Source organism: Trichosurus vulpecula, chromosome 1 (assembly GCF_011100635.1).
Source record: "Trichosurus vulpecula isolate mTriVul1 chromosome 1, mTriVul1.pri, whole genome shotgun sequence".
NCBI classification, from domain to species: Eukaryota; Metazoa; Chordata; class Mammalia; order Diprotodontia; family Phalangeridae; genus Trichosurus; species Trichosurus vulpecula.
Window position 1 is genome coordinate 180,408,183 of NC_050573.1, and position 17,781 is coordinate 180,425,963.

Genomic DNA, 17,781 nt, shown 5'->3' on the forward strand with positions numbered 1-17,781 from the left:
TGCTTTGAATAAAAATACAGTCGAAAGCATCCTTGGCCATCTAAGGATGTCATCCTCAGCTAAAAAAAGTAGTTCTGGTGATATAGAGCCTGAATAACTAATATCCAATGAGCAAGGGCAATAAGAAATTTTGCTAATTTGGATCCTGTTTATCATTTTATTATCAGGGTAATCTTTTTTATTAAGATTATTTGCCTTGGTCAAACCTATTATGCCCATCAGTAAATGAAAGTACATCTGATTTTTGACAAGTATATTTGAATTTAAATGTATCAGATCATCAGCAAAGATCAAGAATAGCTAATAGCTTTAAATTCTTACAGCATCAATGTATGAAATGTCACTTAAGTAATAGTTTCTGAAATAGAATAATAAAAAATAATCCTGATCCACAATGTTGCTAGTGTTCTTTTCTACTGTGGATATTATTGGTGTCTATATTTGACATTTTGCTATAACTAAATACTAAATTAAACTTCTTATACATTCAGACACGTTGGGCTCAAAGATGTAGAGTAAACTTTTTCTTGTTTTTAAGGATCCCACTTGGGTAGGGCAAAATGTTGTTATTATAGTATGAACCATTCTCTTCATTCTGCTCATTTCACTCTGCATCAGTTTATACAAGTCTTCCCAGGTTTCTCTAAAGCCATCTCTTTCATCATTTCTTATAGCACAAAAAACTCCATCACATTTATATGCCATCATCTGTTCAACCATTCTCTAGCTTAATGGGTACCCCCTTAGTTTCCAAGTCATTGTCATTGTAAAAAGAGCTGCCATAAATATTTTTATCCATATAAGACCTTTTCTTCTTTCTTTGATCTCTTTGAGATGCAGGCAAAATGCTTCTTTAAGCGCTCTCTCCTTCAATAAAGTGTCTCCTATTCACACATCAGAATTATTCAAAAGCCCTTTAAAAACAAAAGAAATGGGTTGGTTGCTCGTTCCCTCTAGGTTTTTGTTGCTTTCTTCCACTCTGTCTCCCTCCCTCTCTCCCCCTGTTCCTCTGTCCCTTTTTCCCTCTCTCTTCCCCCGCCCACAGTTGACCAGGCACTTCAGGCAGTCAGTTGGTGTGCTCGTTGCTGGGGTTCAGTCCATATTTTAGCATCCTTGCTTAATATCTGTCTGAAGAGATGGGTTCCATTTTATCTGCCAGATAAGAGCATCCTGAAGCTAGCCTTCTATGTGGACAACTTGTTAAGAGATACAGTGAAGAAGGTGAGGAGCCCAGCCAGTCTCTTCTGAAGATACCTTGGACAGAGTAAGGCACAACTGTGCAACATCATGCCCAAGTTTTACTGTGATTACTGTCATATGTAGCTCACTCATGATGCTCCATCTGTGAGGAGGGCACACTGCAGTGGGAGGAAGCACAAAGAGAATGTGAGAGACTATTATTAAAATGGATGGGAGAGCAAGGCCAAAGCCTAATTGCATTTCAACAAGGAAGAATTCCTCCCAACTTGTTCTCAGAGAGCCTATGATCCCATCTCCTCACCTTAGCAGGAAGGACCCTCCCCCTCCTGGAATGATCCCTGTGGGGCTGCCTCCTGTCATGAGGATGCCCATGGAAGGCCACATGCCTATGATGTTTGGCCCTCCAATGATGAAGCCCCTTCCTCATGCCATGATGGTGATGACCCGCCCAGCAATGCCCAGATCAGACGGATAAAATAGAGAAAATAGAAGGAAATTCATTTTTCAGTTTTCTATTCTTTGTTCTATCTCACCGGAACATTATGGTGCTGGGCCTCCAACACAACAATTTCTTAAGAACTGAAAGAGAATATGACATAGAAGACAATGGAGAGGCGCATGACAGGTTTGAGTATGCTGCAACTATAACAAATGAAGAACTTTGAAGAAAAAACACTATAATAATAATAATAATAACTTTTATATAGTGCTTACTTATGTGCCAGACATTGTGCTAAGCTCTTTAAAAAATATTATCTCATTTGGTCCTCAAAACAACCCTGTGAGGTAGGTGCTGTTATGATCCCAACTTATGGAAGAGGAAATAGGCTGAGAAGTTAAATGACTTCTCCAGGGTCACACAGCTAGTAATCTATGACCACATTTAAATGCAAGTCTTTCTGACTCAAGGCCAGGTACTCTTGATGTCACATAAATGTGTAATGGAAAAAGAAGACAGGTTGGTCCTATGACCATGGTGAAGGATACCACTGGCATCTTCAAAGGGTCCACCAGTACCCTCAAAATGCCAAGGGAAAGTGAGGCCTCATACTGCTTCTAGAAGCCATGGGCAGATGCTCAAGCATGGGCCAGTATGGATTAGTTGGCATCTACATCATGGGAAGGAATATCAAAAATGAGATCATCTCAGTATTTGAGTATATACATAGAACATTCTACGCAGCCTGTTAAGGTTGGAAGTTTCATGGAAAAACCTGTGGCATTTGCTTACCTTCTCCCAAGGTACTTTAGCCCCTCAATACCAAACCGCTTTAATCTTTGGCTTCATGAAAAATGGTCATTGAGAGGTCTAGTTTTACTATCATCTCAGTAATATCTGCTTATTTTTTCATTTTCTTCCTTATATGGGAGAGAGGCCTTCAGGAGCTTTGATGCCCTTCACCATTGGGCTGCTGCCACCAGGGGAATGATAGTGCTTCGAGAGTAGGGCTTGTTGCATTCTTTATATGGATGTCCGTAGCACCCAACAGAGTACATGGCACATAGCAGGTCAACGCATATTGGTTGATAGATTGGTCGTTAATGAAAGCACCATCTTACTAGTTAGACTTCTTCCATAATGGAAGCGCAGCTTTACCAATTACACTCACCAGTGGTTATTTTTTTTAAATGAACAATTTGGCCACAAACAAAACAGAAATGATTTAGCTTCACTTTCTAATTATCACTCTCAACTGCTCAGATGGAACAAAGTTTAAAAAGGAAAGAAAGACTTCAAAGTCCAGAATGTTCTCTGCTGCTTACACTGTAATTTTACTCTTACTCACATCCTGTGCCAGGGTTTATTTCCATCCTTGGAACAAATGCACTGTATGCCCCAGCCTGTTCTCAGCTACCTGTCAGGGACAGTGGTAGTTATACTCACTAACACATCCCCATTGTTTTTAGATGAATGTCTTCCAGGCTCTGTTCAAAGTACAACCTTCTCTGTTAACTGTCATCAGACTGGACTTGGAACCAAAAGACACATTTGAATCTGGATTCTGACCCTGACGAGCTTGGTGACATTGGCCATTAATTCACTTTTCTGAACTTCAGCTTCTTCATATCAAAATGGGGATGATAATACTTCCCTGCCAAGCTCATAAGCTTATTGTGAGCAAAGTGCTTACTAAATCAAAAAAAGTGTCATGGAAGTGTGAACCCATATTCTTTACTCCCTTACAAAATGTTTATCACTTCACATGGAAGGAAGGAAAGGAAATAAGCATTTACTAAGCACTGACTGTGTACCAGGCACTGCACTTTAAAAATAGGATCCCCTTTTATCCTCACAATAACCCTGGGAGGTAGGTACTATTATTATCCTCATTTTACAGTTAAGGAAACTGAGGCAGACAGAGGTAAAATGATGTGCCCAGAGCCACACAGCTATTACATATCAGAGGCCAGATATGAACTCAGGCTTTCCTGAGCTCTAATTCCAGTGCTCCATCCACTATGCCCTCATCTCAAGCTTGCCTCTAAATGGAGAGACACAACCTTCCTCTCCTTGTGTTGCCAACTCCCATCTTCAAAAGAATAGGATAAATTTTTTTCCCCATTTTTATTCCATAACATTTTCCACTTAAGAAAAAAAATGGAATTTTTAGAATTTTTTATTTTTAATTTATGGAATAAAATGAACATTTTCATAACATAGTGCAATAAAAAAGATGATTGTGCATGAAACTGCAAATCTACTATGCACAAATTGCTATTCCTTTTGAATATACAACAAAATTGTCATGTAAATTTCTTTTTTTTCCCTCCCCTTTGGAATTTTAAAAAACATGTTTTTCTTCTGTACTGTATTTCAGTATTATCCTAGAAAATCTCGTTTAGTCGACAGCTTGGGGTTTGTTAAGCTGGTTTACTATCCATGTCCACAATCTGTGTATGTTGTTTGTAACCATCAAAAGGTTCTAAAGACCTCATATAGTTCCCAAAGGCCCATCTCCCAAACAAGGAAGAAAAGAAGAAATAAGCAAATGTTACTGAGGTGACTATAAAACCGAGCATCAGGTTTCTCAGTGACCATTTTCCATGGTGCCAAAAATTAAAGCACAAAATCCAGTTCTGAATTTAACTCATTGCAAGTTTCTTTCTCTCTCTCTCTCTCTCTCTCTCTCTCTCTCTCTCTCTCTCTCTCTGTCTCTCTCTGTCTCTCTCTCTCTCTCTCTCCCTCCCTCCCTCCCTCCCTCGCTCCCTCTCTTTTTCACACACACACACACACAAATGAGAGGTCTAATGCCTAGTTAACACTTTGCCTGAAAAACCTATATACAATAACTTCTAAACTATTAAGCTGTAATTGGATGGTTGCTTTCAATTTTTTTTCACTGCCTGTTTAGAACTTTTTCATCTGGGTCAATTTGACCCATGTTCACTTTTCTAATATGTATTTAATATTTCTAATATATTTCAGTATGTGACTCTGGACAAGTCACATTTTCTTTTTCCATAGAATGAGGGTAATAAAACTTGCAGTACCTACCTTTTAGGGAAAATCTTAATAAAACTGAAAGTGCTATATAAATGTGAATTTCATATATACATACACACAAATCCTGATATATATGTACATATATACACACATATATGTATATGTACATGTTTATACATGTATGTATGTTTCATCTACCTCCTAACCACTTCTTACCTCACCTGGCCCAGATCCTCACGCCAGCTGCTTCCATCCAAATCTTGACAATTATCCGGTTTGCACCCAGCTCATTCCAGCCTCCCTGTCACTATTCTCTTGCACAGTGCTTTATAAAGAATTCCTATTCAGTTTTGGACAAATTTACCTTTATTCTTAATATACTTCTTTCCTCTTCCCTCAGCCTCACAACCTTCGCAGACACCTGACATTCCCCCAGAAGATGCTGTCTCTCATGGTGGTCCCACCTTTCTCTCCATTTCCTCTCTCATTGGAAATGGAACAGGAGGAAACTTGGTTTCTCTTCAATCTTTGTCAGTTCTGGATCATGGATCTATCACCTTTCCTTTGTTTTATTTGACATTCACACCATCCATCATCAGCATTCTCCTAATGTTGCTGCTGATTTATAATCTTCCCTTCCACCCCCCTGCCCTATATTCCCAGATAACTTCTGCACCTTGCTCACATTGATTGTCTCCATCCCGTTCTGTCGTGATCTTTTGTGAGTTTGACATTTGGATTAGTAAACCCCCTTTCACCTCACTCTATATTAACCACACATACTCACAGCCTTACCTTGGATCTCACCAACACAAACACAATGTCTGCTTTCACCATCTCTGATTCAGTACTGTCCCTTTCAGACCACATCCTCCTTACTTAGCATTCTCTTTCCTTCAAACAACTCACCCATCTTCACCATTTTCTTCATATCATGGCTGCTTCACAACCTTGTCTGCTACTTCCATGAGCTATTTCTTCCCTCCTGGATGACTGCTGCACCTGGCCCACTGTACCTGCCATCCCTTCCATTTTCCTTCCTATATATCTCTCTTCCCTCCCAGTTTTCACCTTCACCACTGTAATGAGTGCTCCATCTCCATGAGTGATGCTATTTTCCTTGTTACCTGAAGAACTGCTCTGCACTCACTTTTTTCAGTTCATTCCCTCTAGAGTCTTCATGTATTTCATTAGAATCTTACTAGCCCCCTTGCTTTCTACCACCACCCCCCATTGTTGTTCAGCTCAGCCATGACTACGTTATATCTGGCTTTACATCTTCTCCCCCTTTCCACTAGTCTTTTTTAAAAAAAATAAAGGTCGCTGTCACACTCCGTAGCTAACCCCTCCATTTGTATTAATAGGCCCTTCATTCATGTATTTTTTTATTTGTTCATTCATTCATTTCATTCCTGTCCTTCCTAAAGAACCTTGTTCTTGACTATTTCCTCCTCCACAGAATGGCTGAATTTTTGAGTTGGAAGGGAACTCAAAAACCATCTAGTTCAACTCATATCTAAAAAAGGAATACCCACCACATCCTTAACCCAGTTATCTATCCAGCTTCTGTTCAAAGACCTCCAAAGTGGGTCACCAGCACCTCTGGAGGCAGATCATCCTGCTTTGGAACAGCTCTAACCATTGGCATCAAGATTAAATTTCCCTTTTCACTACTTCCATCCATTTCTCCCTTGGAGGTTCAAAAGCTACAAGTCTGATCTCACCTTTTATATGAGATCCCTTCAGATATGTAAAGAAAGTTATCCTTTCTCTGTTAAGTCTTTAACTTTCCACACCAGTCATTCCGACTTCTTTCAACCAGTTCTGCCATAGCAGGATCTTGAGGCTTTTCCCCATCCTCATACTGCAATTTCTCAATTCAATCCAACAAATATGATTCCCCTATTATGTAGAAGGCACTGCACTTAAGCACTCATTTTATTTTTTAAAAAGTTTCCATTTTTTTTAAATTAAATTAATTTATGGAATTAAACAAGCATTTCCATAACATAGTATAATGAAAAAGATGATTTCATATGAAATTACAAATCTATTATGTACGACTTTCTATTCCTTTTAAATATATAATAAAATTACCATGTCAACTTCTTTTTTTTCTCCCCTCCCTTCCCCTACCCTGGAGATGGCTACTATCAGACACAAATTTTTAAAAAAAAAAATTTTAAATGACACAGCCCCTGCCCTCTTCCAGCCTCAAAACCATGAAGTCATCATTGCCTGCAACATGGGCCAGTAGAAAGTTCTGACTTAAAGTCAGAGGATTTGGGTTTAACCCTTAGTTCTGTTCTTTACTACCCTGTGACCTTGGGCAAGTCATTTTACTGAGCCTCGGTTTTCTCATCTGTAAATGAGATTGAACTACATGGCATCCAAATTCCCTTCCCTTCCTGTGACCTCCAACTCTTCTCTTTCCTCCTTCTAAATCAGTCTCTTATTTCCTTGTTGATTTTTAAGGTTCTTGGAGGAAGAATTGGTCACTTACTCTCCCTTTCCACTAGTCCTAACCCTAGCCCCAATTCCTCATTTCTAGATGCTCTTCTCATACTTAGTCTTTCCACTCATACCAATGCCAGATTAATCTTCCTAAAATACCATTTTCATTAGAACCCCTCTACTCTAGAACCCACTATATAAATTTAATATTTAACTGCCTTTTCAAGTTCTCCATAACCTCATTCCACTGTATCTAACCTTACTTTCTATTACATCCCAACAGAAACCCTAATTAAGCTCTAATTAAAATAGTTTCCTTCCCTTCCCTAACTCAACCTTCCATGCACATACGATACATTTCCTACCTCTGGCCTTCATTGCTTTTCCCTCTCCTGGAACACCTTCCTTCTTCCTCTCCATTTTCTCATATCTAACTCATTTTTCAAGTCCCAGAGGAAGTCATATCTCTTCTGTGACTGATCTTTGCCTTTCCTAATTCCTTTTGCACCTGTTGTCTCTATCAAACATTAAGCACTTTATGATATACCACTGTATCCTCTAATTGTCACTGTTCTGTACAGCTCTCTCTGTATCTGTGGTACCATGTAGCTTGGATCTGGGGAGCAGGGGACATACTGCCAGCACCCTCTAACCCTAAGACACTGCATAGAGCCACTCAGCCCCTAACCCAGCCAGCTGGCATTTCTACCGGATCATTATCATCACCATTTCTCCTGCATACCAGGAATACCCTTGTGAAGGGAAGGCAACAAGGCTTCATCCCTCCCCCCACCCTTTACTTTTTTACAATAAAACCACATTACATCACTCTCTTAGGTGATTCAAAAGAGAGATTTATAAAATGTACTACAGCAAAAATACAACATAGAGGTAGGAAGAAGGAAGAGGAATTAATAGGTTTTTAAGTGAGAAAAGTTTTTATATCTTTATTCTGATCATTGGCACCTAAGGTATCCAGGCAGTCTTCGTAGAACCCTCCTGCCTAAGCTTGGACCCCATCTTAGCCTTGTTATTAACTCAGTTCTGATTCCTTTGCCATGGATTTGACTGCTCAGGTCACTATATCAGCACTCTGGATGAAATCTGCTCTTCGGGCCCCCAATTTTGGGGCATAGGGACCTAGGACCTAATCATGTCCTTCTTTACTATTTCACCCCAATCTGTAGTCATGGTCTGAGAAAGTATCTACTCTCCCACCCAAATTCCCTTTTTGGAGGTCACAGCTATCACTGCCTAGATTATAGATCTTGCCTCTCCAAAGATCTCCCCTCCCTGGGCCAGTAAGAGCTCTTCTCTGTTTCATCTTGACTTTTTCTAGCTCACCTGAAGAGCCTTCTTCTAGAAGGATGTTTCCTAGTTGGAGGAGTCTTTAGCGTTAAAATTGCTTCTTTCCCCTGTAAAGTATGAGTCTCATGGCTCAGGGTCCTCAGACTCTGATCCATGTAGTTCTCACAGCATAGCTTCTTCTAGAGTAAGCTTGGTCTCTGTTTCTGGTTTGTGAACCCTTAGAGTTGCACCCAAGCTCATCATTCATTGGTTCAGTTGACATAGCAGATACACCCTAGGGCCAAGAGAAAGAGTACTGGATTTAAAGTCTAAAGACCTTAGTTAGAATCCCAGCTCTGCTACTGACTATGTAGAGGAGATGAATCAAGGGAGTCTCAGGTCAAATTAAGGGGTTTCCTAAACAACATATCACTCTAGGATGTAGTACATTGTTAGTTGCTGATTTTAGTGAAGTTCTTTAGTCAACCTGAGAAAGATTATGGGATGTTGGTCATTGGATGAAAGTAACTAATGGGACACAGGGAATTTCTAGGTATTGGTTGACTTTAACCACATCCTTATGGACTAAAAAAGCACAAAACAAACTAGTCGCACAAAACTTATACTCTCAGCTCTTCACCTTTTCCTTTAGCATCTTCCCTAGTGTTGGGGGGTAGGGGCTGGGGAATCCCCAACCAGAACCAGTAATCATGACTTAGGTTATAAGTATTTTCTATGGAGAGACAATTGTTCTTGAAACACAACTTTCTGCACAAAGGAGGAAAGATTATGAATTCGCTAGACAACATGATGCTGGACTTTGTCTTTCTAGCAGAGAGAGGAGATCTCTGGGTAGCACCAATTTTGAGAGTTGCCTCAGGGGTTCAAGGTCAAAAATTCCTGAGGTCAAGAGTTCTAGGCACCTGCTTTTGTAAAAAAGAGAGAAAAAAAATTGATGGATCTTACTCCTTGGAAAAGGAAGAAGACAGTCCATGTGATTCCTTGGCATGTTCTAGTTAGAGCACAAAGTCAAATGTTAGGGTATGGTATAAAAAGCCTTCACATTTTGAGGGACCAGGAATCAAAGCAGGAAAGGTTTATGCAGATCCTGGGGTAAGGGTTCCTGATTTTTGTAGAAGACCATTGCAGGACACTAGCTAATGATTGGTTTAGCTATCACAACAGCTGGAGGAGTGGTGGAGACTACCTCTAAATACATTATGGCCAGCTAGGTGGTATAGTGGCTAGAGGGCTGGGCCTGAAGTCAAGAAGACCTGACTTCAGATTCCGCCTCAGCCATGTGACCCTCGGCAAGTCACTTAACCCTGTTTGCCTCAGTTTCCTCATCTGTAAAAATGTGCTGGAGAAGGAAATGGCAAACCATTCCAGTATCTTTGCCAAGAAAACCCCAAATGGGGTCACAAAGAGTCTGACACAACTGAAATGACTGAACAACAGCAAGAGGTGTACAACAGAGAAGAAAAGGCCCAGTTCAGGATGCAGCCTGTAGCAAACCTGTTAGAGGCATGAGTTGTCCCTCCTTGCTCATACCTTGGCCACACATGTTCCCTGAATGTACGGCTCTCCCCACATGTGCCTTGGCGAAATATGTTTCTCACATGTGCATTTCTACACTTGTGACCTCTAAGAATGTCTATTCTCACTAGTGGTGCTGGGTGTACTTTTGGCAAAGTATACCCTAAGATTGATATGGGAGGTATTTTGCTGCTGCCCTTCGTCTAATGGAGTTTCAATAAACACCTTGCTTTGATCTAATTGCATCTTCTGGCTATTATTGTAAATACATTAGTGGGGGCTCATGACTTATTGTTTTAGGAGGTACTCACCTTAAACCTGGAGAAGTCACCCTCCAAGGGACCACTGAGAGATGCCAATGGGTTTCTACAACTATTTTTGTGGCCTTGGACAAATAGCACTCTGGACATCAGTTTTCTCATCTATCATATGAGATGGTTGGTTTAAATGAATTCTGTGGATATTTTCAGGCTCAAACTGAAAAACAGAGAAATGGGACCTGTGCCTGCCACCATTAGCTATGCCCCTGAAGAGCTGTTCAACTGGGTATTTGTTGTTCTTGTCGAATCATTTTTAGTTGCGTCCAGCCCTTCATGACTCCATTTGTTAATTTCTTGGCAAAGATACAGGAGTGCTTTACCATTTCCTTCTTCAGCCCATTTTACAGATAAGGAAATGGAGGCACATAGGATTAAGTAACTTGCTCAGGGTCACACAGCTAGTAAGTGTCTGAGGCCAAAGAGGGGTCTTCCTGATTCCAGCCCTGGCACTTTATCCACTACACCACCTAGCTGCTTTCAGCTGGGTATAATTGTCTATATTCTAAGTCTCCAAACAAAGGCTGAAGTTCAAATTAATTTGTGACCTGCATATGTGATATAACCAAGAAGAAGGATTCTTAGTTAATATTAATAAATTCTGGAATTTGATCATGATGGAAAAATAAATTTGGACAGAAATATTTTATTTGAACATTTGATAAACAATCCAACAGGGTGTGTGTGTGTGTGTGTGTGTGTGTGTGTGTGATACACACACACATATATATCTGTTATACAGAGATACATGTCTGTAGACATATACATATTGGAGTAGGTAACGGAAAGTAAAATTAGCAGAGCTTCTGAGCATTGTTGGTGCCAAAATTAAAAGTAGCTTAATGTAGGTGTATGGAATAAAGGAAGTGGCAGCTGCACCAATCAGCAACATAACTAGAGCCTAAACTTAAACTAAGCTGCTTTTCATGGAAATTGCTTTCACATTTTACACATCACTGTAGTTACTAGTCCACCACCACTGATGTCTCTGACTTTTTTTATTTCTATAACCTTGACAACATAGCATCTCATCATTCCATTAGAAGATAACCTCCTTGGGGCAGCTAGCTGAGGCAGTGGATAGAGCACCAGCCCTGGAGTCAGGAGAACCTGAGTTCAAATGTGGCCTCAGACACTTGACACCTATTAGCTGTGTGACCTTGGGCAAGTCACTTAACTCTGATTGCCCTGCCTTGCCTCCTCCAAGAAAAGAAAACAAAGAAGATAATCTCCTTGTAAGTAGGAATTATTTCATTTATCGACATTCTATCCCCAGCACTTGGCACACTGCCTAGCTCAGAGAAGGTACTTAATAAAGGCTTATCAATTGTTGTGATGTGACTTTCCACTCTTACTTGGCCATATGCCTTCCATATTGACCTTCCATTGTCCAGAGCTACTATGCCACTAATGGCATAACACTATGTGTTCAAAGGGAAAAGCACCAAAAATGTCCATGCTCCTGTGTTTTGATCCCAGCCATCAAATATCCTGGAGACTTCTTGCTAGCAGGGCGCCACCCATTTTGTAGATCAGTTGTTCAGTCTTTGCTCTCTGTGTCTCCATCAAATTGAAGTCAAATAGCATATAGCCCTCAATGGACCTTTGCCTTCCTGATGTTTTGGACTCTCCTTTGCATTATCATTATTTGTGAAGCTCTCGGGAGCAGCTAGGTAGCGAAGTAGATAGAGTATCAAGCCTGGAGTCAGGAAGACCTGAGTTCAAATGTGCCTTCAGAAACTTCCTAGCTGTGTGACCCTGGGCAACTCACTTCACCCTATTTGCCTCAGTTTCCTCATCTGTAAAAATGAGCTGGAGAAGAAGATGGCAAACCACTCTTGTATCTCTGCCAAGAAAACTCAGAGAAAGGATCCCTAAGTGTTGGACACAATTGGAAATGACTAAACAATAAATTATAAGGCTCTGAGGATCTTTATTCCAACTCACACACACTCATACTAACGAGTCAGGGCCCCCAGAACAAGGCTGCATCTCCCCACCTCAGGTTTCTAGCGGCACCCATGAGGGATCAGATTGATTCTTTTTCATGCCATCATCTTCAGTCCACATTCCAGTGAGCTCTCCCCGATGTTAATTGTCAATAATAGTTATCTGCCTTATGCCATTAATAGCCTACAGTGATTCGCAGATTGGTATCCTTCAATCAATCAACATCTATTAGCTTTTACAAAGGAATATTTACTGAGCAGATCTAGCAAGATCATAATTGTAAACATTTGCCCCCAAACCTGGGGGTGTACTCTCCCCATACCACTTCATCTCCTGGGGAATCAAACTTAAAGTACTGCTCGTACAAAGCAGTAGATAGAGTGCCGAACCTGGTGTCAGGAAGAGCTGAATTCAAACGCAGTCCTAAACTCTTACTAGCTGTGTGACCTTGGCCAAGTCACCTAAATCTGTTTGCCTCAGCTTCCTCATCTGTAAAATGAGCTGGAGGAGGAAATGGCGAAGACTCCAATATCTTGGCCAAGAAAACTCCAAATGGGGTCACAAAGAGTCAGACCCGACTGAATAACAACAAAGCCCACAAAGTTCACTTCCCAATGCATGGGTCACTTCCTCTTTCAGGACCTGACATTTTGGCTGCAGAGTAAATCTACTGCTGGGCCGGATCCCACAGATCCCTTTTCAAGGCTGTACTATTGGCCAAAAACTCTGGACCGGATTCTGATTCCCTGACCTCTGGTGGTTCACTATCTTTATCTTTAAGAGTTCGCAAAAGTGCAGACTACTGGTAAGCACAAGAAAGAGAACAGAAATAGAAGCGACAGCTTAGCCCTGAATTCCTGGGCCACAAGCCAGTCAGTGCCCAGGTGAGGAGGCAAAGGTTTGAGGCCACTTCTCCCAACCAGAGGCTTACTCCTCACTCTATTTAAAATAGCCTGGCGGAGAAAAGAAAATGCCTCAGCCTGTGGAGTGCTTTTTGAATGCATTCTTCAGTCTGGCTCAGCCTTTCAGAAAGCTCCTGTTCTTCATGCGCTGAGCAGACCAGAAGCAATACCTGGGCAGGCTGGGAAGTTCACATGGAGATTACATTAGCAGAGCCCTCTGCACATGCTCACAAGGGACTAGCCTCACTGGCCAGTCCCTGCACCCTGTCTTCCTCCATGATGTGTGTTCATAGCTTTACCCTCATTTAATTATAAATTCCCTGAAAGTCTGTATGAAGCATATTTTTTTTATCCCTGCTGTCTTGCACATAGGCAGACCCTTAATGATTTTTTGAAAAATTGAATTGAAGAAAGATAATTCAAATCAGGCAAAAAGTTCTTTGCTACTGCGGCAGCTAGGTGGGGGACTTGAATTCAGGAAAACTTAAATGAACGTTCTGCCTCGGACGTTTACCAGCCGTATGAATTGGAATAAGTCTCTTAACCTCTTCTAGCCTCAATTTTCTCTTCTGTAAAATGGGGAAAATAATAGTATCCATTCACAGGTTACTGTGAGGATAAAATGAGATAATATGTAAAAAATGCTTTTCAAATCTTCAAGTGCTATAGCACTTAATATATATATTATAAATGTATCATATAATACATTTACTGTATTTCCCCGTGTATAAGACACCCTTTTTCAAAAAATTTGGGGTCTAAAAACTGGGTGTGTCTTATACAGTGGTTGTAGATTTTTTTACTTGCATTTTCCTCTTTTCCGCGCTTGTTGTCTTTGCACTCATTGTTTCGCATTTGTTACTGGTATATTAGGTTACGTTTTGCCACGTTCTGCCCAGAAATGGCTCAGAAAAGATCTTTATACAGTGCTGAATTCAAGTTAAAAGTGATCCAGTTTGCAAAAGTGAATGGAAATTGTGCTGCTGAATGTAAGTTTGGTCCTCCTCCAACTGAGAAAACAATCCGAGACTGGCCACGGGAAGAAGGAACCCTACTGAAAACACCACAGCAGAAGAAGGCCATGAGAGGCAAGTCAGCAAAATGGCCTGATTTAGAGAGGGAATTGAAGATATGGATTGAAGAGCAAAGGGCAATTGGAATTCCTGTGTCCACAAAGATGGTTGAGCATGAGGCAAGAATTGCTGATGAAAAAGAAGTTACTGATTTCAAAGGAGGACACAACTGGTGCTTCAGGTTCATGAAACAGAATGGACTAAGCCTGTGTACATGCACCAGACTTGTCCAAAAGATGCTTAAAAGCTATGAGCAGCAGATTTCATCGTATTACTGTATGAATTTTATGATGAATAAAACTTGAGTTCAATAACTTTATGTAATACATTTTTTTTTCAAATTTCAGGCCCCCAAATTAAGGCGTGTCTTATACATGGAGAAATATGGTATACAAATGTGTTGTTGTTGAGTCATTTCAGTTATAGCCGACATTTCATGGTTTTCATGGCAAAGATACTAGAGTGGTTTGCCATTTCCTTCTCCAGCTCTTTATACAGATAAGGAAACTGAGGCAAACAGGGTTAAATGACTTGCCCAGGGTCACACAGCTGGTAAGTGTCTGAGGCCGGATTTGAACCCAGGAAAAGGAGTCTTCCTGACTCTAGGCCTGGCACTGTATCTATTGTGCCACCTAGCTGCCTCCTTTTATAAATGTATATAAATATAAACTATGTTGTGTTTATTAGAATATATATTTAATATATAAATATTAGCTATTATTATTATCCACTGCCATTTATCATTGGCAGCATATCTAATGAATGATATTGGGAAAAACAGAGCAAAAGGAAATTGTCAATAAGGTAATATTCATGTTAAAATTACAGCGGTGCTCTCATTCCACAAATAAGTCATCATTCAATCCTCCCCTCGCTCCTCCATTTCCATAGCCATAACTGCATGACTAGCTTCTAATCTAGGCCTAAGTTAGAGGCTTTTCATTTGTGTAACCATCTGACTGGAACAGCTTTCAGGCCTCTTTAAAAATTAATTTGAATTTTATGTCTGGTTGTCTAGTACTCCTCTGGGCCAAGATTAATTCACAATGGGAGAATTTTGATGTTATAAATGACCATTGTGGCATAGAGTTTGATCTACCCTCTGGTGTTAACTAGCTGCCTTTTATGCTGCGGGGACTTTAAACAAGATAAAGAATTGACGTGTGCAGTTTCCCGCTGATCTCTCTAGGTAGAAGGATTACATGACTGAGAGGTTCTCCTTGGGCTATTGCAGTTTAGAGTGAGTTGAAAACATTAGACGAATATTCTTTTTGGGAGGGGAATAGAATTAAGGAACTTTTTCTGTGAATTGATTAATACGATGTTTGCTCACTTGATGGTTGCTTCTTGAGGAAAACCGCCTTCTTCTCCCAAGTTCATGGATTCTCAAGCCTGATTTAACAACACCCCAGTGTGCCCAGTCTTTTCAAAAGATAACATAGGATTAATTTTTTAATTGAAAAACAAAATTAATTTTAAAATAAATATTTGCAAAATATTACTTGGTGGGGGCAAACAAGAAGAGACATTGTGAAATAACCAGTGTGAGTTTCCATCCCTGGAAATATTGGGACCCACTGCCCTTGTGCCGAGTGTGGCAGGGGGAGGAGAAAAGGACTACATACAACCTTCCCATAATGCACTCTGTTCTTCTGAATTCTATTTGATCTTCATAATGATCATTTAAGAGCATTGAAGGTCTTCAGTGTTTCTACTTTCCTACTAGCAAAAGCCCCTTCTTTTTTTTTTAATGGTCTCTGAATTATTTCCTTTATTTCCAGATGGAGAACTTTCTATATCCAGTGAAGAAGGATCACTGGAGAATGGTCAGTCTTTGAGCTCCAGCCAGCTTTCACTTCCTGCCCTATCAGAAATGGAACCAGTTCCGATGCCCAGGGATCCCTGCTCTTATGAGGTGCTCCAACCCTCAGACATCATGGATGGGACAGGTAATGCCTTCCTTGTCATGATCAGAATCAAGAAAGTTTCTCAGTAGTATGGTGCATGGGCTCTTTAACCTGACTTGCTTCACATTTCTATCCATACTACTGAGCATGAAGACCAGGAAATGCAGATGAGTCATGATCAATCAATCAACAAATATGTTGGAGGAAAAAAATTTTTCCTTATTTCTAGTGTTTGCAATACTATTGGTTTTGAGTGTTTCTGCTTAATAGATTTTTAATGCAATAATGTTTGGGGTTTGGGCTCTTTTAATCTTTGAAAATCTTTTTCTCTTTAAGAATGGATTTCCTTTCTTGACAACATTAGTATTTTTAAATGGGATAGTTTGTTTTCTAATCATTTCTACTGTTACTTTGGAGCAGATGAATTTAGGATCCTGCTATTTATAATATGCTTCATCTACCTTCTACACTTACCATGTTCACTGCCCTTGAAATGTACTTTTATTCCCCTCCAAGTGGACCAAAAATAACTTCTCATGGTGATTCAGATCTTTAGTTTGCCAGTAGATAACTTGAAGGGTATCTCACCCTTGCCTTTTAGCCTCAGTTTGGTTCTGATGTTGGTTGGGGTACTAATATCCCATCATTTAAAGGGTTTTAGGAATGGTGGTAAATGTCTAGAATCCATCTAAGCATCCAGATAGGTTCCTCATTCTTGCACATGAAGGAATGTTTCCTCTCAAGGACCAGACCAAGCATAAGGACCTCTTAGAGGGTGTGATACTTGAGTAGAGCATCTTTCTCTGTATCATGTACTGAGCTTCAAGCAGTTTGGGAGCAGACACAGCAGGAGAAAAGAGAAGTGTGTTTTAAAAATGAATTTCTAGTGCCTTATTTTTGACCCTGGTGACGCCCTTTCCCATCTGCATGACCAGAATTGATGACAATAATATGTCTAAAGATGAGGAGATAATGTAATATTCTCACTGACACATTGAACTAATTACCATACGTTAAACCACCTTGGTTTGAATAGAGGAAAAATCATATCCGTAATGTCATATTGTGGCTAAGTGATAAAAAGCAGGAGAGATGTTGCAATGAAACTTTCCAAAGATGACTTAAGATCACTTTACAATTTCTGATCTGGGGGGTTTTCTCCCCCATAGGTTTCATTGCAGGTGGTTATTCAAGTTCTAGCCCACTGAGAAAATTTTGTGTCTTTTGACTTTCCTAGGATGATAAGACAGCAAGCGGGTGGCATGTTGGTCTCCTTGAGAATCTAAGTTACCAACTTAGTGGCTGACATTCAGCCATCACTGTATGTGGTCCTAAAGGAGTGTCTCTAGCTGGCTTCCATAGACATGTGGTGTGCAGCATGGCTGGCTGAGTCTCCTTTCTGTGTTCTAATTATTATAACCTGTTGTTCTAGAGCCCTGGAGAGAGGAGAAGGTGAAGGAGAAGAAAGGGAGAAGGATAAGAGAGGGAGAGGAAACACAGAGAGAGACAGAGACACAGACACAGAAAGACAGAGAGAGACGAGACAGACAGACAGAGAGACACAGAGACAGATAGAGAGGAGACAGAGGCAGAGGAGAGAAAAGAAGGAAGGGGAGGAGAGGAGAGAACAGAAGAGAGGAGAGGAAGGATTGGCTAAAACAGTTCAGTGATAGTTCCACTTTGTCCTATTGTCTGCTGAAAACATCAACA

At 40.4% G+C, this 17,781-nt stretch overlaps 1 protein-coding gene across 2 annotated transcripts in view; it reads left to right on the forward strand.

Annotated features, from left to right (window-relative positions):
• The window catches only part of LOC118852104 (phosphatase and actin regulator 1), a 250,220-nt gene that overhangs the window by 122,589 nt on the left and 109,850 nt on the right, over positions 1–17,781 (forward strand). For both annotated transcript variants that reach the window (XM_036761771.1, XM_036761763.1), the window contains exon 3: positions 15,946–16,113. In XM_036761771.1, the coding sequence (XP_036617666.1) occupies positions 15,946–16,113 (168 nt within the window). The remainder of the gene's footprint in view (positions 1–15,945; positions 16,114–17,781) is intronic.